The sequence below is a fragment of the Fusarium vanettenii genome (genome assembly GCF_000151355.1).
Source record: "Fusarium vanettenii 77-13-4 chromosome 1 genomic scaffold NECHAsca_1_chr1_3_0, whole genome shotgun sequence".
Taxonomy (NCBI): Eukaryota; Fungi; Ascomycota; class Sordariomycetes; order Hypocreales; family Nectriaceae; genus Fusarium; species Fusarium vanettenii.
This window is the reverse complement of record NW_003315881.1, coordinates 4,108,592-4,132,952: the sequence shown is the minus strand read 5'-3', so window position 1 is coordinate 4,132,952 and position 24,361 is coordinate 4,108,592. Positions and strand designations below refer to the sequence as shown.

The 24,361-nt window shown below is 54.1% G+C and overlaps 6 protein-coding genes across 6 annotated transcripts; 2 read left to right on the top strand and 4 right to left on the bottom strand.

Moving 5' to 3' along the window:
- Nucleotides 1-221: 221 nt before the first annotated feature.
- NECHADRAFT_75536 (uncharacterized protein) lies at nucleotides 222-1,104 on the bottom strand (the record flags this gene model as incomplete). Its single annotated transcript, XM_003053865.1, has 2 exons — nucleotides 222-669; nucleotides 725-1,104. The coding sequence occupies 2 exons, from the start codon at nucleotides 1,102-1,104 to the stop codon at nucleotides 222-224; spliced, it is 828 nt and encodes a 275-aa protein (XP_003053911.1).
- Nucleotides 1,105-1,395: 291 nt separating this feature from the next.
- On the top strand, nucleotides 1,396-2,605 carry NECHADRAFT_75535 (uncharacterized protein; the record flags this gene model as incomplete). The annotated part of the gene is made up of 3 exons (XM_003054577.1): nucleotides 1,396-1,447; nucleotides 1,514-1,666; nucleotides 1,713-2,605. The coding sequence occupies 3 exons, from the start codon at nucleotides 1,396-1,398 to the stop codon at nucleotides 2,603-2,605; spliced, it is 1,098 nt and encodes a 365-aa protein (XP_003054623.1).
- A 163-nt stretch (nucleotides 2,606-2,768) lies between these two features.
- Nucleotides 2,769-5,103, bottom strand: NECHADRAFT_65938 (uncharacterized protein). The gene is made up of 2 exons (XM_003053864.1): nucleotides 4,612-5,103; nucleotides 2,769-4,525 (listed from the first exon to the last, which is right to left on the bottom strand). The coding sequence occupies exons 1-2, from the start codon at nucleotides 4,861-4,863 to the stop codon at nucleotides 3,116-3,118; spliced, it is 1,662 nt and encodes a 553-aa protein (XP_003053910.1). The 5' UTR covers nucleotides 4,864-5,103; the 3' UTR covers nucleotides 2,769-3,115.
- A 1,263-nt stretch (nucleotides 5,104-6,366) lies between these two features.
- On the top strand, nucleotides 6,367-7,144 carry NECHADRAFT_102405 (uncharacterized protein). Its single transcript, XM_003054576.1, has one exon. The coding sequence runs from the start codon at nucleotides 6,393-6,395 to the stop codon at nucleotides 7,041-7,043; it is 651 nt and encodes a 216-aa protein (XP_003054622.1). The 5' UTR covers nucleotides 6,367-6,392; the 3' UTR covers nucleotides 7,044-7,144.
- Nucleotides 7,145-8,332: 1,188 nt separating this feature from the next.
- Nucleotides 8,333-10,005, bottom strand: NECHADRAFT_32022 (uncharacterized protein; the record flags this gene model as incomplete). Its single annotated transcript, XM_003053863.1, has 4 exons — nucleotides 8,333-9,542; nucleotides 9,613-9,734; nucleotides 9,791-9,838; nucleotides 9,892-10,005. The coding sequence occupies 4 exons, from the start codon at nucleotides 10,003-10,005 to the stop codon at nucleotides 8,333-8,335; spliced, it is 1,494 nt and encodes a 497-aa protein (XP_003053909.1).
- Nucleotides 10,006-11,290: 1,285 nt separating this feature from the next.
- Nucleotides 11,291-14,339, bottom strand: NECHADRAFT_31542 (uncharacterized protein; the record flags this gene model as incomplete). The annotated part of the gene is made up of 8 exons (XM_003053862.1): nucleotides 11,291-11,594; nucleotides 11,662-12,149; nucleotides 12,201-12,702; nucleotides 12,798-13,089; nucleotides 13,148-13,495; nucleotides 13,556-14,059; nucleotides 14,129-14,173; nucleotides 14,234-14,339. 8 exons carry the CDS (start codon nucleotides 14,337-14,339, stop codon nucleotides 11,291-11,293), a joined length of 2,589 nt encoding a protein of 862 aa, XP_003053908.1.
- Between the last annotated feature and the right edge of the window lie 10,022 nt (nucleotides 14,340-24,361).

The following is a 24,361-nucleotide window of genomic DNA, read 5'->3' as shown; positions in this document are numbered from 1 at the left end:
CTACCGCCATACCGTAAAACCTCTTGGCAGTTTACATTAGATGCGTTTGGTATTGGGGGGTATAAGGCATTGGTCGGGAGGTGGTTAGCGGGCAGTGCCAGAGGACCGTCAGCTTTTTTCCAGAGCAGTGTCAGGTGGCAGACTCACCCAATCCCTAGCAGTACAGCTCTTGAAAGGCCAATGACCTGCTTTAGACTCTTCTGCGGTCTCCTTACACCTTTTCAGCCAAACTTGTCATGCTTGCTCTTGACCTTCAACTCCAACAACCGTTCATGATAATCACCCTCCCTCCTCGCCCTCTTCAGCTTTCGCACCTCATCCTCATCCAACCTCCGCCCAGCCGCCTCCTCCAGCTCCCGACGGCTAATCTTGGCGAGGGCCTTCTCCTCCTTTGACGCGCGTAGCTTGGGCTTGAAGCGCGCCTGCATTCTGATCCGGAAGGTTGTGTTGAACGAGATGACGTCCGCGTCTCCACGGACCTCGGCGGCTGCAGCTTTGCCAGACTTGGATGCCTTGGTGCTAGGTTTTATGGTCAGGAGGGTATCTCGAAGCGTCTGGAGCTGAAATGTTCCTGGTGTGTCTGCCGTCGGGATGACGTTGAAGGACTCGAGGGGCGATACTGCTTCTGATGTCGCAGACAGCGATCCGATTTTGTCGCAAGAGAGATACCTATCACGCCGTGTAAGTAAAGAGCCGTCTTTGTACAGGGGTAACAATAACTCACCTCCCATGATGCCCCTTGAACCGAAAGCTCTCTGTCCCAGAAACGCGGTTCGCGACCCAAACCTGTCGCACATCATGAGGCTCAGCCGTCGCCGCATTTCCATCAACAATATTCTCGATCGGTAGCGTAAACACCGTCCCTGAGGGGTCGCAAGCCAACGCAGAAGGTGTATCCGTCGGGAGCACAATCATGACAGGCCCAATGACGTCCCCCGTGGCCTCGGCCGACACCCAGCTATCATCGCCCTCTACCTCATCCTCAGTCTTCCTTTGTACATCCGACGGTCCGGCCTCGATGTCGTCGCGAGCTGCCTTTTCGGCGTCTGTTCGCTTGCGCTTCTTCTGCTTCTTGTCGCCTTTGAAGGTCAATGGTTTGACCATGATGAGATAACAATGCCGTACTCGGCGGTTGGCGTCGGGTGGTTGATTTGGGTGGTGAGGCTCTGCGATACGATGTTAGAGGTGCGCTCGGGAGGCGGCGAGCTCCACACGGAGGGTTGTCGCTTTGGGAAGGTGTATTTTTACGTAAGCCCACCTCCCCGCAGCTTTGCATCTGCCGGTGATTGCTTGGAGCAGGTATATAATAGAAACTGAGGTAACTACATGTAAATTGATTCTCAATTATATCTCACATTGATTTGAAGCTAGAAGTTGATTATACTCTGATTCATCATGGCCTCTCAAGCAAAAGCTGTCACTGTTTCACTCCAGGACCTCAAAGATGGTATGTACCCCACCAGCTTATGACGGCTCTTATCCGTCTTCATGATAAAACTGACACGAGTAAAAGGCAACATCCCCTTTGAGACCCTGCAAGAGGCTTTTGGCCCAGACTCTCTGGGAATCCTCGTCGTCAAGGACGTTCCTCAAGAATTCCCCGAACTTAGACACCAGGCCCTCTCTTACGCCTCATATCTTGGCAACCTCCCCAAGGATGAGCTCGGTAAGATAAGAACCACAGCTCTTCAACTCATTCTAATTCTTCATAGAAAAGCTTGAGAACTCCCGCTCAAAGTATCTGACCGGTTGGTCTCTTGGAAAGGAGACTCTTAAGAACGGCCAGGTCGACACCTTCAAGGGCTCTTACTATGCCAACTGCGCCTTCTACGTCGACCCTACCCTCGAGTGTGCCGTCCCAACCTCCGAGTTCTCTATCGACACCTTTCCCGAATATCTTGCCACCAACGTCTGGCCTCGAGAGGAGATCCTTCCGGGATTTAAGCCCTCCGTGACGACCCTGTGCCGTCTCATCATTGATGTTGCTGTTCTTGTCGCTCGTGCCTGTGATCGCTTCGCCCAGCAGGACATCCCCGGATATCCTAAGGGATATCTTGAGCATGTTGTGAGCTCGTCGAGCACCACCAAAGCACGCCTGCTGCATTACTACCCCCAGGAGGCAGATCCCGCTGCCAATGGAGGCGATGAGGATGACTGGTGTGCTACGCACCTTGACCACGGCTGCTTGACCGGTCTTACATCTGCCATGTTCATCGACGAGCACAAGACCAGCCCTGCTGTTCCCGAGGGCACGAGCCTAAACGGCGCCTCCCTGCCCCCCCTCGAGGAACTCCCCTCATCCCCTGACCCCTCCGCTGGACTGTACATCAAGTCACGCACTGGCGAGACCGTCCAGGTCAAGATCCCACGAGACTGCATCGCGTTCCAGACTGGCGAGGCCCTTGAGCGCATCACCGCTGGCCGTTTCAAGGCCGTGCCGCACTTTGTTAGGGGTGTGAGGCCCAGTGTGAGCGACGGAAAGGTGGCGCGAAACACCCTGGCCGTCTTTACTCAGCCCAACTTGGGTGAGGAGGTGGACATTGCGCAGCACCTCACGTTTGGGGAGTTTGCTAGAGGTATTGTGAGCAAGAATACCGTGTCATAGCGATGCAGTTGAAAGAAAGAAAACAGAAAATAAGCAAAACTGGTTGGTCTTGGATGTAGTTTGCAATATCTGTATGCTAGCCACTCACTGTTGGAACACTATTGTCCAGAGTATCCTCGTTGCACATGCTTGGACCAGGATGAATGTAAAGATCGTGTTTCTAGCTATATAGATATCTATCTATAAATACCAAGTTAAATCGTTTAAGGGGCAGTACGGTGACTGCACTAGAAGTGAATAGTGGCATATAAAATGCCAAGGTTTTCCGGGCATATAGGTAGTGCCTCATCTATTGATAAAAGGCCTTAAATGAACGCACAAAACATAGGTCGACTAGAGCTGTATCCCGACAAATTGGAGGGAAACAACTCAAACTCGAAAGAAAGTAGCCATCTTTCCCATCACAAACAATCAATCAACATCCTAGCGCATAAAGTCCACCAACTGTGTGAAATTGACTGGGATGGCGTGTGGACTACTAGTATGCGGAGGTGTTGAGTAGGGCACTCTTTAAGCCCAAGCGCCGACGAGACTCATAAAGAAAGCCCCGAAGAACACGAGCAGGCAGGCATAGACACGCTTGCGGCCACGCAGGAAGCGCCAGCTCTCATCGCTGAGGAAGTCCTCGGAAAGCAGCTCGACAAGGGACGCAAACGTGAGAAGTCCAGCCGAGATGGCATTCATGACTCCAACAACGATGAGACCAACCTCGGAGTCAGGGCTATAGAGCATGTGGGTAGCAAGACCAATGGCCTGTCCGAGGGGAGTAGTGCATCCGTATGCAAGCGCCATGAACCAAGGCTGAAGCTTGCCTTCAGGCCACTTGATGGCTGCAATTCGAGATCCGAGAGCCAGACCCTCAAAAGTCTGGTGAAACACAATGGCGATAAGCAGAATGATAAACTCGTTTCCAATCGACACGCTGAGGGCCATGCCGATAAAGACGCTGTGGAAGAGGATACCAAGTTCGAGCAGCACGCACTGGAGAAGCTCCTTGCGCTGCTGCTGCTCTGGGGATAGAGCTGGCATCTGTAGGGACTCGAGGCTCGTCTCCTCGAGATGTTTTCTTCCTGACTGAGCGTTGTCGTCGTCTTCGCAAGCCTCTTCTTCGAGGTTTTGCATCTGCACTCTCTCATCTCTGCTGTTGAGAACAGACAGGCCTTGTCCGATGCTTGAGGATCGTCCACGAAGGGGCCCCATATCACGGATAGGAAGCATGCCTACGCTTCCCATGCACCCACGACCGGCGTGTGCCTGCTGGTTGTTGCTGTTGGTGGACGTAATTTCAACAGGTGGAACATGTCGTGAAGGGTGAAAGACCATCTCAATCACAGTGACGAGAAAGATGGCCGCAAGAGCAATGGCGCCTGGCATAGCAGGGTAGTCCTGGTTCCAGAAGCTGCTGAGGCATGGGTCACCGAGAGAGATGAAGGCCGTGGGGAGCAGATGAACAAAAGCTGTAGCGATGAGAACGCCGGTACCAAAGTGGCGCACGGCAAAGAAGAAGCGGCTTGGGATTCTCAGGCCTGGGAACTTGGTGGCCAGAATAGGAAATGCGCAGCCCAGCGTCGAGACAAACAGGATGATGAAGAGAGCTCCGACGTGAAGAGGAAGGTTGTAGTCTTCCTTGTCAACGCCACCCTTGGCGCAAGTGTTTCGCTTGCGGAGGGTAGAGAAGTGGTCGGCAACCAGTGACTCCTGAGGCTTGGGCGACGGGGCTTTGGCAACGGGCGAGGGCGAGGGCGAGTTCCAGGACGAGAGAATCGTCGAGACAACAAGGACAGAGAGGACCCAGATGGTCCAGCTCCAAATGTGCGAGGCACATGACGAGAGAGCGCCTCGAGGAAGACGGCTGTGGTCATCACCACCAGCGACCGTCTTTAGACGCGAGGACAGTCCTAGGCTTGTCAGTATACATGACAAGAGGTGGGTGGATCGAGGTTTGATGGTGTTGAAGGGAGAGACAAGGAAAAGATCTACGTACCCGAGATACGGGACAGTCGTCCCGCATCGTTGGGAGAACCCTTCTCGGGCTCGGAAGCTTGATTCCCAGATTGATTACTGTCATCACATGCACCTAGGAGTGACCCGCTACTGCCACCGCTCCCATCATCCTGGTCAGCATCAACATGCTCGCGCAGGTTGGAGATGCCATTGAGGTCCTGGCGCGTGGTGTGAGAGGCGGCCAGAGGCGAAGGGCTCTGGTTCCAGGTGAGGTGTCGGTAGAACGACTCGTCCGCTTTGGAGAGGCAGATCATGGTGAATGCTTGTTCAAGTTATGATGCCGCCGTAGTGGAGATGTCGTCCGGTGATGGAGAGAAGAACTCGCCGGCCTGTGCTACTTGACAAGCGAAGCAGTCCACGTTCAGAATCAGAAATTGAGCAGGTCAAGGTAGTTCAATGCCTATGATGGAAATAAATTGAAGAGGGGGAAAGGTTGTAGATAAAAGAACAAATAGATCTTAGGCCGTTGGATCAAGCTTAAAAGACAAAAGGGTTGCGGAGGAAAAGTTAAAAACGCCGGGTTATGAGTGGGCAAAGCAATCATGAACCTTACAGTTACGGGCTAGCGAAACCCGGGGGGCAGGGCCTCCTCACCACCGCCGCCCGGCCGTACCTGCCCTTGCACCTTGGCTTGGAAGCTGGGCAACTGGGGGCTACAGTATGAAACTAGAGGCAATCGGAAGCTGCGACCCCGGTTTTGCCCGCGTGATGATGGAGCCCACCACATGGCTCAGGGGTACACCACACGAAGTACCTGTTCTTGACTTACCTAAGGTGAACTTGGTTGGTTCGCCGCCGGCGCACTCTCTGCCTGCGGGTATATACGGGAGATGGTACGAGCTGTCTTTGTACCGCCACAACGACCCCCTCCTCCGTAACCTGCCCTCCCCCGTAAACACCCCGTCGGCTCCCGGCGGCCGGTGAACGTCCGGGTCGAGGCACAGTTGAGGGCCGGGCGGCGTTGGCCTCGGAGGACCTCCGTGGCTAACTCCATAAATAAACCATGTTGTTTTTACGCCCCTAGTATTTGATCACTTGATGAAAAGATAAAAAAAAATTGAAGGTGGATCTGACGTCTTACGTATGAAACAAGGAGGACTCATCTAGATGCGTTTCTCCTCAACCGGGGGGGAAAGGTCACGTTGACAAGATTCCATCGATGGAACTGAGACGGAGGGGCTACATTCCGTATCTCGTGCGGGGGAGAATACGCCGGTCGACCTTGATTGTCTTGGCTCAGCGTATTCGGTGAGCCGAGGTGAGGAGGCTACAGCCAAGGATCAATCGATCACTTCTATGCGCTGCTGCAGCATTGATGCATTTGGCCCTTTGCATGCTACATATGCAGGAAGGCGAACTTCGGAACGCATTTCTGTCGGTGACGATATTTTCTGATAATTGTTATCTTCAATGGACTTGAATGTCCAGTTGATAACCATACCCTGGTCACTCACTCATTGATGACTGCCGTGATCGGCGAGCATGTCATCCAGGCGCGCGGACATTGTCAACTGCCGCATCTCACACACCCTTGATGTTGAATTCATATTTAGAAGAAGTCTTGTATTCCATGCTTAAATAGAGTGCCAATGAGATAGGTAGCGCTGAGACAATGCTCATATCCATGAGTAAAGACTGACTGGCGCTGACTAAGGCACCTTATCAGTTTCGTGATCTCAGCGAGCGCTGACATCATTGTCCTCCGATTGACCTGAATATAACCTCAGCGATACCTCGATAATCAACATCTCACCCAAGTAAAACTCTCTCAAGTCTGACAAAGATGGCACTCCCTCCCAAGTTCGCCGGGCACAAGCTCCAATTCGCGGCCCCTCCATCGGCCCCCTCTGCCGTAGCTCACACGACTCACACGCTCGAGTTCTACCTCGACTACTGCTGCCCCTTCTCTGCCAAGATCTTCCGAATCCTTCGGTCCGCCGTCATCCCGGCCATCGAGGCCAACCCGGCCTGGGCGTCTAGCCTGGTCTTTATCTTCCGACAGCAGATCCAGCCTTGGCACCCGTCCTCGACCCTCATGCACGAGGCCGGTCTCGCCGTGCAGCGCCTGGCCCCCGAGCGCTTCTGGGACTTCAGTGCCGCTCTGTTCGACGAGCAGACCTCCTTCTTCGACGTCAACGTGGTCAACGAGACGCGCAATGCCACCTACCGCCGGCTCGCCAAGGTGGCCGCCAAGGTGGGCGTGGACGAGGAGGAGGTGTACAAGCTGCTCGAGATCGCCTCGCAGCCGGGCGAGGACGGAGCGCTGAATGCGGGGAACCAGGTCACAAACGATCTCAAGGTCATCACCAAGATGAACCGTCTGATTGGCGTGCACGTCACACCGACTGCCGTGTATGACGGCGTGGTGCAGGACGTCAGCTCGGGATGGACCAAGGAGCAGTGGGTTGAGTGGCTTGAGAAGAATGTCGTTTGACTAGCAGAGAGGAGCAAGCTCTGATGATATTCACGAACTCACTGATCATAAACAATGAATGCATTTTGAATGTCTCATGAATCACCATGTGTGTGGTGTCAATATTTGGTTGCCATGTGCCAATATGTCGTAGCCCCATCACGTCCCGAGCCGCGTCCTTCCCAACCGGGATCTTTTTCGACTTTGTCCACATGAGCCTCTCACACGTCAAAAACACCAATCACACAATCAATCACCATGATACAGCTAAGAACAGCGCTACCAAGGCTAAAGCCAAGCCAATTGGTACCTCTATCTCGCCAAACAGTGCCCTTCCAGCCCATCTCTCTCACCCGTTCCCTCCGCCGATCACTGCAGAAATCTCTACAGCAATCTCAACGGCGATGCTACGCCAAGCCTGTCACTCCAGCTCAAAAGGCAAGTCGGATAGAGGATGAGCTTAAGCGACAAGCCAGAGCAGCTTCAAAAAATAACAAGGAATTTGGTACGTAAACCCGAATGAGCAGTGTCGAGGAGTGTACTGACGCTCAAGTTAGAGCTCCCTGAGAAGCTCATCATCTATCATGCCGGCACAGGACGCACAACGTTTCTGGCCATGGTCAAGATCACGACCCTATTTATCGGAGCATTCTTTTGTTTCATAGTTGCACCGAGCTACATCAAAGCTGACAAGCCCGAGTGGGAGACTGCAAGTGGTATGTCACTCACTCACTCCTCGTCTCATGTCTTCACCATGAGATATCACATGTATCACGGGACACTAACACAAACCAGTCGTCCTCTGCGGTATCATCCCCATATTCTTTGTGGCCTACACAACATCCCCCTTTGTCACCCACATCCACATCCACCTACCCCCATACGCTCGCGCCTCGCGCACCATCCTTGAGCGCTTCGTCCGCGCCCTCCCGCCCTCGACGCCTCTCACTCTCACCACCATGAGCGCCATCTCCAAGCCCCGGTACAGCAGCATTCAGGCCGGCGATCTATCTCCCGTGCGCCGTCGCTTTGGCCTCGTCAACTACGTGCGTGACACGACCGAGGAGAACGCCAAGCGTCGCTGGTACATGTTCCGCGCTGTCGGCAAGTTCTACGTCCAGGACAAGCGGCAGAGGAAGGTGAGGTATGAAAAGAAGACGGACAAGGTTGATGGGTGGATCTGGGATTCTATCAAGGAGCGGATTGACAAGAGAGCGAACAAGGCCTAGACAAGACACCCCTTTGTACTTCTTCGCCGGTTTTGTACAGCCCTGCCCCATGTATCACCACCGACAAACTACGTCGTGTATTTAAGACGTCACTATACCATACCAAACCATTCCCATAGCACCGCCAGTCACGATAGCAACCGGTGGGCTCACACCCAGCCACATACTCCCAAAGAAGCTCGTGGCCGTCGTCACAACCCACCAAGGCTCAACCGCCAGACTGGTCCCGTTGCGATAGCCCTCATCAATGTACCCAATCTGCCACAGCCTATACACCGCCGTGTAAATGAGACCGACTGCAGCCGCGTTCACGCCTCGAACCGCAGCCTTGACCCATCGCCATTGTCGGATGGTACTCCAGAGACCCATCGTCCCGTGGACGAGCACCAGCCCTGGGAAAAAGATGCCAATAAATCCAATGAGAGCACCCGCCACAGAACTATACCCGCCATTGATGGCGGTCAGACTTCCGAGGTAGACTGCAAAGTTAAAGTTAGGACCCGGAAACGCTTGGATTAGCGCAAGGCCGATGAGGAAATCTCTAGGGCTCACCCAGCCCTCAGCAACGACATACTCACGCAGCAGCGGGATAACAACAGGGCCACCGCCAAAGATAATGGTGCCTGCGAGGTACATGTTGGCAAAGAGGCTGTAGAGAAGTGGCATGTCGGGGATGGTGCCGCGCAGGACCATGACGACAATGAAGCTGGTGAAGAAGAGGCCGATGATAAACAAACCCAGCTTCCATGACATGTTGAGGATTCGGCCTTGGGGGATGACTCGTGGTTCTTCGGCGGTAGACAGCATAGATGCCTCCTGAGATGTGCGGTCTTGGTCTCTGGCAGAAGTGTTGCTCCGTCGCGAAGCAGCTGGTTCTCCCGCCTCTGTTGATGTTCCTTGATCGACACGAACAGACTCGCTATTTGGCATCTCGATAGCCGCCTCTTCTTCTCTTCTCCTCTGTCTCTTAACCAAGGAAGCAATCTTCTTCACAGGACCGTGCAACCATCGATAATCATGAATAACAGTTGCAACTCCGCAAAGCACCATGAGCACGGGAAAGTACCAGAGCGCATTGTATAGCATGCCTGCTGAGGCACTCAAGAAGACGACTACACGCGTCATGCGGTCCGTAATGGCCTTTTGCGACAGCTGCACCGCCGCGAGCACGATGATGCCGACGGTTGCGGCGTTGAGACCGGAGAGAAGAGCATAGACTTGACGGGGCAGGGATTCGCCAATGTTGGAGACGCCGATGGAGAGGGCGTACATGCCGATGGCTCCAGGAAGACTATACCAAAAAGTGAGCTTGTTGTCTCTCATTTCCAGCAACAAGGACTTCAAGTGTAGAGCAAGCATACCTCCAGATGAAGAAGCCCAGTATCGCAGACCAGAACCCATCATGAATCAAATTGATACAATAGTGCATCTTTGTGCTCGCCGGCCCGGAAAGGGCCTGGCACACGCTGAAAAGCTCCTGATACTGTCCAACTCTGTCAACATCCACGACCCTATTCAAGACATGGTAAATCAACTCACCACTTGCTCATCCAGCCACTGCAGCTTGACCGTGAACTTGTCATAAAACTACACAACCAAGTCAGTAACTCCCTCACCCTCGATCTTGACGAATGGCCCACAATCTTAAAGTGCACAGGCGGACCCCCGAACGAGGTGAACCCCATGTGCCAGTTCTGCCGCACGGTGCTCCCGAGCCTCTCCACAGGCACACATCCACGATCGTGATTCGTCATGGTGTTGTAGTTTATCGGCAAAAGATGCAAGTGCCGCTTTCAACGCATGAAAGGTTGAGAAATCGCGCAGAGGCTGCCAGACCCGGGGCAGGCGAGGTTATAGGGGACGAGATGGACGGGGGTTATTGCGTGCTCGCCAAGACTGGCTTGACGCTTGGTGGGAAAAGGCCGCTAGTATCATCACTATGACTCTTATTTCAACTCCTCCATTGGAAGCGAGGGGAGGGTCAAGCACGTCAAAATCACAATACGAGAGAATCTAACCAAATCTAGGCACCCTGTTGGGCTACCCTCTTATTTCTCAATATCAAAGGATAAGGAAGCCCATGGCGGGAATACATGATAACGAGCACTGTTCCGCAGCTATTCTGACGTCTTCCTTGCACTACCACCTCGCATCTCGCGCGGGGTTTAGCGGCTCCTTGGCAGCCCTTGAATGAGTTTAATTCAACGCCATCCAGACGCCATGTCATGAGAACAAGAGCCTGACAATCACACCTCACCTGGTGTTTCTCGGCTCTTGTGTGTCTGTCACTGTACCTGTGCGGCCTCGAATATCTTCATCTCTACTAACTCTACCGTCATCCGCAGTTGGCAAATTCATTCAACCAGCTTTTCATTTACGCTACAGACTCCGAATCAACACTGTCTCCATGTTTTGTCACGCACATTCATTTACCAGGTTCACACTCTGCACAATAGCCGCTGATTACACGCAACTTTGGTATTCGTGTTGCATCCGATAATGTCAAGTCCATTGCTCCCGAGACCTTTTCCTGCCGTCCAGGTTCCCCTCGAGATCCCCCCCCGCTTCACCAAAAAGACAGGTATTAATACATTGATGTTGCGTATCCGGCCGGAAAAAAGAGGTCCCTTTTTGTTCTCGCCCATCAGGTCATCATGGTGGGTTCGAAAATCAAACGCCCCCATCATAGCTCGTTAATGCCCCCATCAAATCCAAACCAGCACAACTATTCACAAGTCTTTCACAATCCCAGATACAGACGCCATCCTCCACTTCTGACTCGGTACCATCCATCATCATCATACAAAAGACACGTGTTCAGGGGACGTCCCCCAAAAGGAATGTGCCGGGGAGGTTTGAAACCCTCCCCCACTCCAACGCCAACAAAAGAAAACTGGCTGCTGCGCCAGCAAGCCATGGTCCGCGCAATGCTCCAACGTCAGGTCGCAAGAGGGATTATTCGCCCAGTGAGGTCCAGCCTTATGGGGATGTCGCCTCCGTGTGTGTGTGGCTTAATCAGTAGCCCTCATCTTTCCTCCTTCAATGTCGCTTCAGTACCGGACCGTCGTAGTCCCAGGGACGCTTGTTTATCCCTCCCTCGTAAACCGAAGCAACAGACTCCTGCCACATGGCCGGTGTGACGAAATTCGGCACAGGGGCGGTTGAATATTGTGACGGCGACAATTGCTGCGATCCACTCGGTAGAGAAGCCTGGACCGCATGGATATCCTGAATGGTAGGGACTTCCGTAGCACCTGAGGACGAAGCGTTAAGAGGGCTGGTCTGAGGTGGGGTGGTAGTGGTCTGTGAATGAGTAGGCGTACCAAAAGTCGTGTTCCATTGTCTGTGAGTCTGTTAGCACATGCAATCCAAACACTGGCAGGCCTTCTGCCAGGGCGTCGATAACCTACTCAAAAATTCTTGACGGATTCCATCCAGGCTGATCCGTAAGCGGCATACTCTGGGGCATGCCCGGAGCCTGGGTTCCTTGCGCCATCATGACGAGCGACTGTACAGCTGGGGAGTCACTTTTGCTGTCCACAGGGCCCGCGGATATGGGAGGTGTGATGGGATGGCTGGTATAACTGACTTGTTGGGCACCGTGCGTATCCAGGTGCTGATCTATGGATCCTGATCGACGGATGACTGGCCGGTAGGGTTCCGAGGCTCGCGGTGGACTAGAGTGGCTGGACGGGTGAGGGCTCCCGTACGGAAACGTTGGCTTGAGCACAAACGGCTTCCGGACATCTGCAGAAAACGCCTCTCGCAGGGCATTGATCTGCTTCTCCAGCTCTGGCATAGACCATGCCTCCATTACCTTCTCCAAGACTCTCATATGTCTTGTGAAGAATTCACGCGCATCCGTGTTGAAATCGGGATCGGGAGATACAATCGCAACCTGTCAAGATGAGTCAGTATACAGCCTGGTGCCAGTCTAGAGCTTCCATACCAGATGAATGACAATGCACGATAGACCGCTGTAGAGAGAAAAGCTGAAGCCTCTTTGCATACACTGGAGACCAGTGAGTCCAAAGGTGTTGAGGGTGGCCTCTTGCAGCCGGCAGAGAGCCTTTGCTGAGCTGTAGCAAATCATCATGTGGCGTTTCCATTGTCCATCTGGCGAGTTGGGGTCGAGGAACGACAGGATGGGTCGATGGAAAAGAATCAGTGCGAGGTAGTAATAGGCATGCATGTTTCCAAGGAAGTGCGACGGGATCCAAGGCGGCGATCCATCCTGGGGAAACGACACAGCCAGCTCTGCAGGCAACTCCGTCAGCCATGTGTTGAAGCTTTGACCCAGCTGCTGGAATTCGGGATCGATGCCCCATTCTTTGCGCCTCCGGAGTCTCTGGTAGACCTTGCTCATTGTGGCTATGGTCCGTACCACTTGGGCAAAGTAAGTGAAATTGCGCGACACATGATACTCAGAGTCATCACAGCCAGGGATTGGCCTAGTAGGAGACAAGTCCACCGAGTCAACGTTGACGGCGTGATCATGCCGGCCTAAAGAGCTTGTTAGCCATCATCCTGGGCGCTTCGAATTCACCAATACTCACCCTGAGGAGCTCCAACCATCACCTCGCAAACAAAGACAACCTGCCAAATGCGAGTTCGAAGCTGACACTCTGCCGGGCCGAAATCGCAAGAGTGGCCTGCCTGATGATCTTCATAGTGTTCGTCGAGACCCAGGTCTTTCCCCATCTGCACACACTGCACAACCGTCATCCAAGACCGATAGTAGTATCCTCGTTTGGGGGCGGCTTCGCGAGCCTTGAGAATCATCAGCAGAGCTTGGAGAGTGCTCAATCTAGGCACATCCATGAAAGAATCCGCATGCCCTAAGAGGTGTAAGCTCGTATCCATCGTTCAGAATAAGCAGGGAACGGAATCGCTTACGAGAGGCCAATGCCAGCCATTGCTGGCCTTCAGTCGGCTCCTCCGCCAACCGTCCACCAATCGCAAAGATGGCTTCGAGTATCAATGGTGATATCGCTTCTCGATCCGTGTTCCACTGCTGATAAAATATGGTTTTGCACAACACGGGCACGTATGGATGTACATGGCTGAAGTAAAGATCGAAGTAGTGCAGTGCTGTCTCCTCATCTGGCATCAACTCAGGCGGGATGCGAATCTTGAGGCCTGGCGCAGGCATCAACGGCGGGAGAGCACTGGTATAATCTTCAGAATCTTCAATGGCTGGTTGCTCTTCTCGCCGGAACGATGCCTTGTTCCTGAGATATGGTGCTGCGTAATCATGTTAGGGACCTCCCAATATGTCATCCTCTCAAGATAAACAATTCTCACCTGTTCCCGTCTCATTGACCTTCAGTGTCCCAAGCAGATCTGCGAGATCATGATGCTGATACTCTCCTGGGGAATATGCCTCCGGTGATGGCTGCTGCTGAGCCTGTTGCATCGGTGGCGTAGGAAACACGTTCTGGCTCGCATATGGCTGTTCCATCATAGGAGCAGGAGGCGGAACGGCTGCATAATGTAGGCTTCCCGGTTGCTGTTCATACGGAACAGCCTGGTAGGGAGCGCCGCTTGCATCGGGGTAGGCCGATTGAGTTGCGTACATGGGCTTGGGGCCTGGGTTTAACACCTGTTGCTGCATAGACATTTGCTGATATTGATCAGATGGGTTCATGGGCGTCGTGTCATAAGTCGTCGAGTCGTTAGCACCGTCGAAACCGTTCGGGCGCACACAATGAAGCTTCAGCCTAATGCAGGCAGAGCATGGCCAAGTATTCGTCGTCGCGGCATCGCATTTAATCTTTCGTCTCCGGCAACCTTCGCAAGCTCTCATAACTACAACCAATGTTTTAGCATGCACAGAAAGACATGGGAATGTCTGAGGGGACGTAGGGTGCCGTTTACCTTTCAACCGCTTGTGGCGGTTGTGCTCGTCTACAAAGACATAGTCTGTACGCAAATGTTAGATCCCATGCAACAACGTCTTTTAAATCGAGAATCGCAACGCACTCTTTTGAGTCTCGCGCTGCGTATACTGCTGAGGCGCAAACGAAAAGGAATTCATCTGGGAGTTTTGTGGTAGAATGCGGCGAACGGAGGGGTCGTTGTCGGACATGGCAGACGGCGCGGTTCTGAGGTCACGGCCTCGAAGAACGTCAAATCGTAATGGCAATAGCGGCCAACATGAAATCGGCGCGCAATGCGAAGGAAGAGAAAAGCGACAGGGTCGTAAAGCGAGGATTGATCAAGTGGTAGGTACTCTTTCAAGGTCGCGCGCAATGAATGAATGGTAGGGTAGAGTAGAGTATGATCACGGCGGGGTGGAGAGGCTCGCGGGACGGACCAGTCGTGACAGTGGGTGACAGTGGGCGACAAAAGCAACGGTAAGCGTAAAATGTCGGGGTCGGCTCGACGATGAAACTGCAGTCAGTCCTTGCAGTTGCAATGCAGAGGACACACTGGAGATGTTGAGCGCAACGATGCGAGATGCGCTGGGCGAGGATAGGGTGCTGTACAGATGTGCCAAAGGTGGAAGAGAGGGAGACGTATTATCGGACGGCCGGGGCGTGTCGGGGCAGCGAGATGGGCGTCTTTAACTGAACCGCAGAGTCGGGTGTTTTGGGACGCCGTGTGTGGCTTTTACTTTTGACTTTGTCCGGAGCAGGGCGGCAGAGTGCACATGGATGGGAGGTCGCTGGGGGTCGTGACCCTGGAGCTTGGAGCTTGGCCTTTTGAGACTGAGAGAGCCTTGACCTGGCTAGGTAGCTAGCAAGTCGAACACTTACCTGACCGTCAGTCCTCTAGGCTGGGAGGAGAACAGATGGTGGATGGTCTTCGGGCTGGGGTTGCTTGGGATCACGACAGGGCGACAAGCAGGGCTTGGACAGGGGCGAGACAGGGGAGGGAGATGCAGGTAAAGGAAAGCGGCGTGCGGGTGTGGGATGAAGGCCCAGAACCAACGTGGATGGTGATGGGGCGGCGAATGTCCCAGAGCCAAAGCCCCCAGGGCCGGTCGTGGGCACCGGTCCGAGTGAGCGGCGTGCGTAAGTAGCCTAGGTGTCGCAGGCAACCTGACCCAGGGCAAGACAAGACAAGACGTGAAATGTGGGCGGTGGGTTCCTCTGGCGTTTCCGGGTCCTGGGCTGTGGATTGTGGAGGGCGGCGGCGTGGTGGTGGTGGTGGTTTAATTGTCCAGCAGAGAGACAAGACCAAGAGCCGGGGAGACTTTCGCGGAATCCACGGAGCCTAGGCTGGGTCCATGTAGTTTAAGCAGACGATGACATTCGCATTGGCCCAGCAAAAGGCACGAGATGACGAATCGAGCTCTACGGGCGCACGACGGCGACGGCGTGGGTTCCCAAGCGATGATGACACAAGTAGCACTGTCCGCCGTAATTATGGCGAGCCCGACCGAGTAGTTCGCACCGTCAGTCCAGTCCAGTCAGCGCACAAAAGCAAAAGTATTGTCCGGACGGAAGAGTCGCGTGTGTATTCCGTTGCGACGGCATTTGGGCTCGGGAGGGGAGCTCCCTTCCAACTTTGGATGAAACGGGTGTCCGAGACTCTGACCAAGGGGTGTGAAGGACCGTCTATCGAGACTCGATCCAAGCCGGGGTTGGACGTTACGGACTGATCGCGTTGAGCGCGCAAGACCCATCAGGCTCGGAAGTTTGGGAGGTTGCAGGAGGGGGAGGGGGATCATCCCGTCTGGTGTGGGTGTGTGTGGGTGACAGGCATTGGTGGACAGGTACTAGACTGCGCTGCTTGCTGGCAGAGAGAGCTAGAGCTAGCTATCCAAGGCCGTTTTGGCGCGACGGTGCATGTTGCCCCTCTCTCGCACTGTCACCATGTCAATGATGATGAATGATGGTGGTTGTATGGAGATTGTGTCTTGTGGTACGCTTTCTGGATACACCAGAGAATTGTTTCCTTCCTAATTCGGCGGCGTGCCTTCCAAGGCCCTGCCTCTCTCCGCGCCTGCCCAGACCAGCTTCCTTGTGGCCGTCCAAGCATCTACCGCGTCGCTTCGCACCTTCCCGTCCTTTCCAGTCACCTTTCACGATAGGCGGACCAAAGGCAAAAGGCATGCGGATGCCGCATGGCTGGTTGCAGCATGCACCTCACCACTTGGAGAAGTCGCAATTAGGGCTGAGGGGCGGCGGCATTTTACTGACACTGTCCGGGGGTGCTCCCGTCTTCCCCTTGGGCTTGGCCTTGTGCTGTATGTATGTAGTTCCGCGTCTACGTCCTACCCGTTCATTTGAGGTAAGTTGTTTGACCTGGCCCAGGCTGTCAACACGAGCGAGTTGCGGCGGCCGGCAGAAACCCTAACCTCCCGTCGAGTCAAGATGCGGACCGACTCCGCCATCGAGTTCCGGGTTCGCCGTTGTGTGCGCCCCGGCCGTATCAGGTATCTATTGGCGCCCCCATCTCGACGACGTGGTCAATTCAAGGTGAGTGAGTGAATGAATACGCGGTAAGGCTGGCGTCTGTGCCCTGATCCTGTATTCTACATACAGATTGTTGCTAAACTGCATTCGTCCATCTCTACGACGCTCCCTGCTATTCCGTTTAAAGTAGTTCTTGGTCCTGACTGGCCGGTCAGGTTCTCCCAGCTTCAAACCCGGGAAATGGTCTTGAAACCATCGTCAGCGGATGGACAATTGGTGAGGCCCACCGCAGGCCTCGCAATCTACTGTACAGCACAGCAACTGGTGCAGCAGCGAGCGCAGCGCAGCGTACATGGTCACCAGGTAGGGCAGTGATGCATGCAGGGCAGCCCGGGGCGTATCCGGCCAGAGCTCGGGCTCTTCCGCCTGCCAGAAGGGAAGGGAAGGGAAGAGGGGGTCCTTGGCATGGAGCATTGAATCAGGACGATGGGTCTGTCGAGTTTGGTGGGCAAAGGGTTTCGTGCTGTGTCGGAGAATACATCTAGGACCGCTCCACCCCACCAGGGCTTGAAATGGAAGCCCTGTTAAATGACGAATGCCGTCCGTATCTCGTGGGACCCATAGCATATATGAATAGACGCATATCGTCATAACAGGCGGATATGAACTTCCATGATTGTTCCGTCCGTCTATTGCACTTCAGGGAGATAATAATTGCTCCATTATAGAAACAGCCATTATTAGAAACTACATCCCTGGCATTAGGAGGTTGTGCCTCGGCTCTTTTGTGCTGAATAATGCTGAATGCTGGGTCTAGGTTGTTGTTTTGCCCACGGAAGGAGGTATCCCGGCATCTCAATTTGGCCTGCCTGTGGCGATTGTTGCACGTCGTCCACTGACGACCAACTCCAACTTCACCTTGGACATCCATGCCTTCAAACTCTGCACGAACACTCAGCATCGCCATCAGCCAGCGTCTAAACTCCGGGCCCAGAAGGCTCTCTAGATTCGCACCTGCGACGTCACCAGCTTCACCGAACCCCCCTCCCTCCCTCCCCTCATCGACATGGGAGCATCCAACAAGGGTCCTACCAGCCCCTGGTCGGTCAATCATCTGCCTCTTTGGGAGTGCCCAGGGATTTCTGTTCGCCCTCTCTCCATCTTCGCGCTTTCATGTCGAGATGTCCCGCCATCTTAGCCGGCAGAACCCTGCCCCAGTTACCGACACCACGGCCAAACTAGCTCCACTCCATCCAGACGTCTTCTTCTCCTTGCTGATCTTCTTGTGAGGTCCAGTGGTCACCCTGGTTGCATCCCCATGACCCAAGACGATGCTAACGGTTCTTATCCAGACCTGCAGTAGCTCGATCCAAACGCAGTGTCAACAATCATTGCTCTTGCTGGATCAATCCATATCCACAGATCCCCAACGACACCGGGTCTTGGCGCAAGGGGCCTTCCGTGGCCTGTATTTGGGGCACATCTCATGGATGGATTGTCGAATGATTCTCGCCAAGCCGTTCCATTCCCGCCACTTCTCCAGGCCAGGTGGGCTGCATGATCATGGTTGAGACTTGACAAAATGAGATGTCAATCTCACTTTCTTGTCGTCTTGCAGAATGGCCGCGTGGAGATCTAGCGTGCAGGTCCTGATTTCCGCCGCAACGGTCTCACGCACCAACCACCATTGTTATCTTCCTCCCTCGATACGACATGTCCAAGTCAAGTTGAGAATACGGTTGCTTGCAGTTGTCAAGGAGCAATACACACCCTGTAGCTCCAAAAACTTGATCAGTTTCATTGATCACAACTGCTACATTCCAATCCAGCTGCCAAGTAACCAAGCTTCCAGTCGGTGAGCATACCCCAGACTCAAGTCACTTACACGGCAATGCCCACAATTAACGGCTCACACTAATGCCCAATCAGGTTCCAGCCAAGCTTTGCGACTGACCCGAGAACGGGAGTTTGCGGCCCTCTCCGCCTTCCCAGGAGAAATCATGGCGAACTCCAGAGTCTTGATTGTGGGCTTGCCTCCTTTCATCTTTCTCTCCACACCAATCAGATTGTGCCTGGCTCCAGGACTCACATCAGAGCCCAGGACCAGCAGCCAGCCTCAACATCGGTGGCTTCCGGCATCTGTATCGAAATACGGCTGGGCAGAGCCCTTGCCTGAATGGCTCAGGTACCCAGGCAGAGCGACGATCGATCCCTGAACCATCCCTCCCGCTCAGACCTTTCTCTGGTTAGCGGCCTTTCTGACGGTCGGTTAAGCAAGAAAGCTTTGGATGTGGCGACGGTCAGGAGCCGGCGCACTTTAACCAATCTCTAGTCCTGGAACGGAACGGAAGGGCAGGCAAGCAACCAGCCAAATCAATCTCGTGTGCCGCCTGCAACTTGATTGAAGCGAAATGGGCCAGGGGAGTGAGTGCAGATACTTGCGCGGCTAAAACCACCTAGGTCGATGTCACATGCCGCCCACCTGTCAGAGTTGGCGCGACATGGATGTGGAAATGTGCCGAGGCTCAAGTTCCCCGACGTGTGTGTGGCCGGGCCGACAACGATTCGCCGCTCGAATCAATTGCAGTAACCAAGATGTCGTTCACACAATGGTGGTTTCAGTGGCCTGGCGCGCGGTGCTCCTGGGTCTGGGCCTGGCTGACTGACAGAGACCGATGTGAGGATGAAGCGACACTCCACCTGCCCCTTCTCTAGAGAGCGATGAAGCCTCGCCCCCGGCTGCTTGTGTCGGTGAAGCATTACCCCGACCGCGTCTCACTCGATCACCGTCGCCTATGTGGGCAAATGGGGAATGCTCGGCAACCGTGTCGCTTCAGCTTGTCATTGGCGAGCGACAACCCGTCACTGGCTTCACCCTGTCGCTACTAGACAGTGCGCATGAGAAAGAACTCATAATTGAGCCTCGGGGGCTACTCAGAGCTACTCTTTCAAATCTCGCCATCTATACGAACCAACATTTGCCCCATTGCGTTTGTCAGTTCTCAATACGTAATGTGAGGAACGAATCGATCCTTCGAGGGCGTCACCAGCGGGCATCAAAGTCAATCTGACACGTTTTCTCGTGCCCACTCGAATCGGGCCGTGGAGAATCCGGCAGAGTCCATGATCGTCGTGTCGGCACTTGGGACGCACTGCGGCAAAACATGCTTCGGGATGCATCCGGCGTAAATCCAACAGTCCTAGATTTGTCCCGTTTGAGAAGTGTCCCCGAGGTCGCTTGCGATGGATCGCACGCCATGGTCAACCGCCACGCGTGGTGAGCCGCCCTATCGCATCAAAGATGGGCTTCCACGCGGCTTCGGGGCGCGTTCCATGCAAGGGTGCCGGCACTCTCTTCAGCCCTTCGACGGAGATTCCAGAAGCCTTCTCGGCCGGGACACCCAACAAGGGATGATCCAAATATTGCACGAACCACCCCGCTGTCTGGTCTTTCCCCTAGAGAAGGCGGCTGGACGAAGCCTACAGTACTATCTGTACTACTGTAGCTATTAGCTCCTCCGGCCAATCTAGCTCACCAACCTAAGCGATCATTTAGAAGTCGGGAGCATTGATCAACCCGAACCCGCGCATAGTTCAAAGTTAGCGGTCGTCACATCTCATACATTCCAGAGACACTCACAATTCGGATCACAGTTCATGCATACTTCGACCGTTGGATATCGTTGATGGAACGTAAAAAGTTACTATCTCTCGATGACATCCTGGGCTACAATCCTTGGAACGCGAGGCATTGCCCCTGAATGCATGGCATGGCATCCATTCTTGGGACCCAACGACATGATATTCATGGGACGCTCACGGTTCTCGCGACTTGATTGGTTGCTAGCAATTGTTGGAGAAGACCTGACCCTTGGTCCGTGCTGCGCCTCAGGCCGCTGGCTGATCAAATGTGGCGTCACCAGATCAAATCTCCCCCTCTCTGAACTTTGCTCTCCAATCCCCTTACCCATCCGCATCAACGACCCTTGTCCGTCATCAACCAGATCATCAAGGCTTCAGCTAGCTGCTGTCATCATCTCCACTACCTCATCTCTTCAGCCAACGCATTTTCCGTCGGGACCATCACGTATCCTTACCGAGTCAGTTTGTGGCCCCTGCCCTAACCAAACCAAACCATCACGATGGCGACCTTGGACAATGCGAACCCAACCATTCTGAGCGCCTCCCAGCTCCCTACCCGGCAGAAGAAAGCTGAGCCACGTCGGGGTCCGGAATCCAAATACGACGAACTGATCTTTGCCAAGCCATCATATCTGTCAAGCCCATTCTGTGGTCAAGGGTTGGCGACATGGCCTCGTGGGAATGACTGGCATGATGAGTTTGCGCCTGAGGCTATCGATGAGCAAGAGATTTACGGCAAGTCTTGAACCCTAGCCCTTTGTGTATCAACAATCAATCGACCCTCAATCAGGCGGTGTCTCTACCCCACTCCGACAGGGGGTAACTCGCTGGGCTGTTTGAGAAATGGCAGTTCAGATGACCCTCTCCTGGTTGTTTCATTGCCTTGAATATGGAGTCTGCATATGGCGAACCAAAGCTAATACTCGGTAGACTTGATTTCAACAATTTCGGATCCAGAGCACCCCGTCTCCCTGGGTCAGCTGTCGGTCATCAACTTGTCCGACATTCACATCACTCCTTCTCCTTCTTTGGGTGTTCCTGATGCCAATACCATCGTCCAAGTGGCCGTTGAAATCACGCCCACAATCACACACTGCTCGCTGGCTACGGTCATCGGCCTTGGAGTGCGGGTACGACTTGAGCAGGCTCTGCCGCCCAACTACCGAGTTGACGTAACCTGCAAGGAGAACAGTCATAACCAGGATGATCAAGTGAACAAGCAGCTGGGCGACAAGGAGCGAGTTGCCGCAGCTTTGGAGAACGATACGTTGAAGGGTGTTTTGGACAAGATGTTGGAAACCTGCGCCTGAGCCAAGGATCTCCCTGTTCATCGCAGACTGGAATGGGTGTAGAGTCGGTCATATTCCGCTGCCAGCCGTTGTCGCAACTCAGCCTACGTTGTCATTGACTGAGCTGGCATTTCAAAGTTGGCTAAACAAGCGCGCGGAATGCTATATCGAGTCGGATGCGGCTGGTAAGAAGCCGGAATACTACCTTGTCTCGAATGTCGGTAGCGAACACGGAGTAGTCTATTCTATTACGATGCGAGACCGAACCGTTGCACTGGGTGTGACGAGAAGGTCGATTGGACTGTGGGGGATCAAAGCGCTTGATTGGAGGATGAGCAGATCCGCAAGGGGTCCCCAAGGATGGCTTTCATCTAATTAAGGTTCGGCCATAGACAAGCCACGCTCCTCGGTACGAGTCTTGATCCGAAGTCCACCCTACGGAGTATGCTCTGGTCCTCTGAAGCCAACGTCGAGCATCACACCTCGATAGCCTCATGAGCCTACGTTGGTTGGTGGTTGATCGGGTGCGACACGGGTCCATCTCACCACCGCTGATCGACGACGGTGACCTATGGATCCATCAGCTCAGGAAAGCTTAGCCATCGAGACTTCGGCTTTTGTTGTTACTTCCAGCACTCAGTCATATTCACCCGCCTTCGAGATTCGTGGCTGGCTAACTACCTGCCATGCGCTTCCCTTACCTTCTCTTCCCTTCAGACCGTTGTACTCCACCAACCATGCACAAGACGTCTCCGACCAGATTCCGCGATTTCATTTCCGTTTTGGGGCCCCCTGTTGTATCATAACACGCCCTATATCACCCGCTCCAACGTCCCCCACTTCCGTCGCCGCAATTCCAAACAGCCCGGCCTCGAATCTGGCCCCATGGTTCACCCAGCCTTTGTCGATAGGCACGGAAGTTGCCGTCAGGAGACGTCATGCCCATCGCGTCGGCCCTTTTCAGGAGCTCCATCAGGATCCCAGGGTTGCCTTGGCATGGGACCCTGGGGCGCGTAGGGCACGGAGCCGTGTGCTTGTGCGCTTCCCGCCCATCTGGGTCAACAAGCAGACGAGGACTGTTTGGCATGTCCCGCCAAGACGAATAGCGCCCGTGTGGTAGGCCAGAGGTCACTGGGGATTTAAACTTGCCGCCGCAGATTATCATATCATGACAGTGGCACTACGTGACTCGACCCTGTCAGATTTGTCCTACGTAGGCGTCTGCAGACCAAGAAGCCGTCTTTCGATGTCGACGCACACCAACCGTTCTCTCACCTTGCCCCTGGCACCAGGGCCGTTTGTTGTTGTTGAGGCTATTGTCCCCTGACCCCGCTCCCCCGATGGGATGGATGGTATGGTCTGTTGGTTGTTCTGGACACCCGGGGATCATTCTCGCAGATGCCGCTCGACCGTGTCGAATGCTTGGGGAAGACGCAACCTTGCTTCTGCGTGACGATCCCCCGATCTTTGCAACTCCCGCGATGCACCCCCGACGGTAGGCAACTCTGGATTGGTGCGCACCCAGCAGGCTCTGCAGGGCGCGACTTGCAGAGACTCGAAGCCATGCGTGCGTGTCGATCAGTCATTCCAAGGAACGGGCTCGGTTGTCGTTGTCCGCGCAATCTTGGCGAGGGAGGATGAGCGTTTCCAGGTCTTATTGCACTGGTCCTATAGCTCAAGTCTTGTCTTTGTTATGGTGATCTTGATGATTCGTCACATGGCGACAGGGGATGTCTGATTCCCCCCGGCTCTCGTCAGCAGAGAGACGAATGTTACGTCCTCAGGTCGCTGTTCTGCTCGCTCACCGAATAGTCTGTACTACGTACCGCCGCTCTCATGAGCCCATGGCATGGCATAGCCAGGCCTTCCGATACCCTGGCAAACCTTACTTCCCGTCAACTGCCCCTGTTGACTAGCCCATATGCTTATAAACTTCTTCGTCATTCACCCACAAACCACGAGGATCAGGCTCGGGGCTAATCGTCTCCTCACCGAGGGCCGTCAAGATCACCAGCCATGGTTCAGTCACTCAAGGTTTCGACGATGGAGGGCATTAGGGCCATGCCTCTCTGCTAGGCCCTCCTCTATTACAATTCACACCTTCCTATCCTTTGCTGCCTTCCTAATCGGTTCACTGTTGCAATTGGCAAAGAGACCAACAAGACGTTGAAAGCTCTCGGAGGATGCCTGAGAGGGTGACATATTGCACATATTGGATTCCTTTGCTTTCGTTCCTCTTTTGCATGCTCATGAGTTTGTATTCGATTGCACGTCTAGAGGCCGCGCGGGAATAGGGCTCTCACCTCGCGATAGCCCCATGCTACGTCGCCGTTGCCCCAAGGAGCCCTGTCATCAGCAAGGCTCTAGGTCGCGTCTTACAGGGGAGGCGGCACCAGCCGCAACCACGTCAGAAGGCGGAACAAGAGGGACGACGGACATTCGTCATGGCAGATGAGAAGAGTACACGGAAGTCGGCGACCCTCTGAAGATCCTGGGCCTGATTCTTCTTTGACAGCACCTGGGTAGGCAAACCCCCTGTGCTTGTGCTGCGGCCAGGCCAGGCCTCGCCGAAACCTTCTATCTTTCTCTTGGCCCCTAATATTCCTTGTAATCCAATCCTCGTCTCTAGAGCGGCCCTCTTTACTTCGATCTGGTCCTTGCTATTTGCTACATTGATCCATGTACATGTGGCCCTTGCCCTGTCCACCGTCCATCGACCATGTAAAGGTTCAAGAACTTGTGTCAACTTGAACAGAATACCCCAATTATCCCTCGTACCTCCCCTCCCCCCTCTTCAAACTGGAACCCATGTCTCG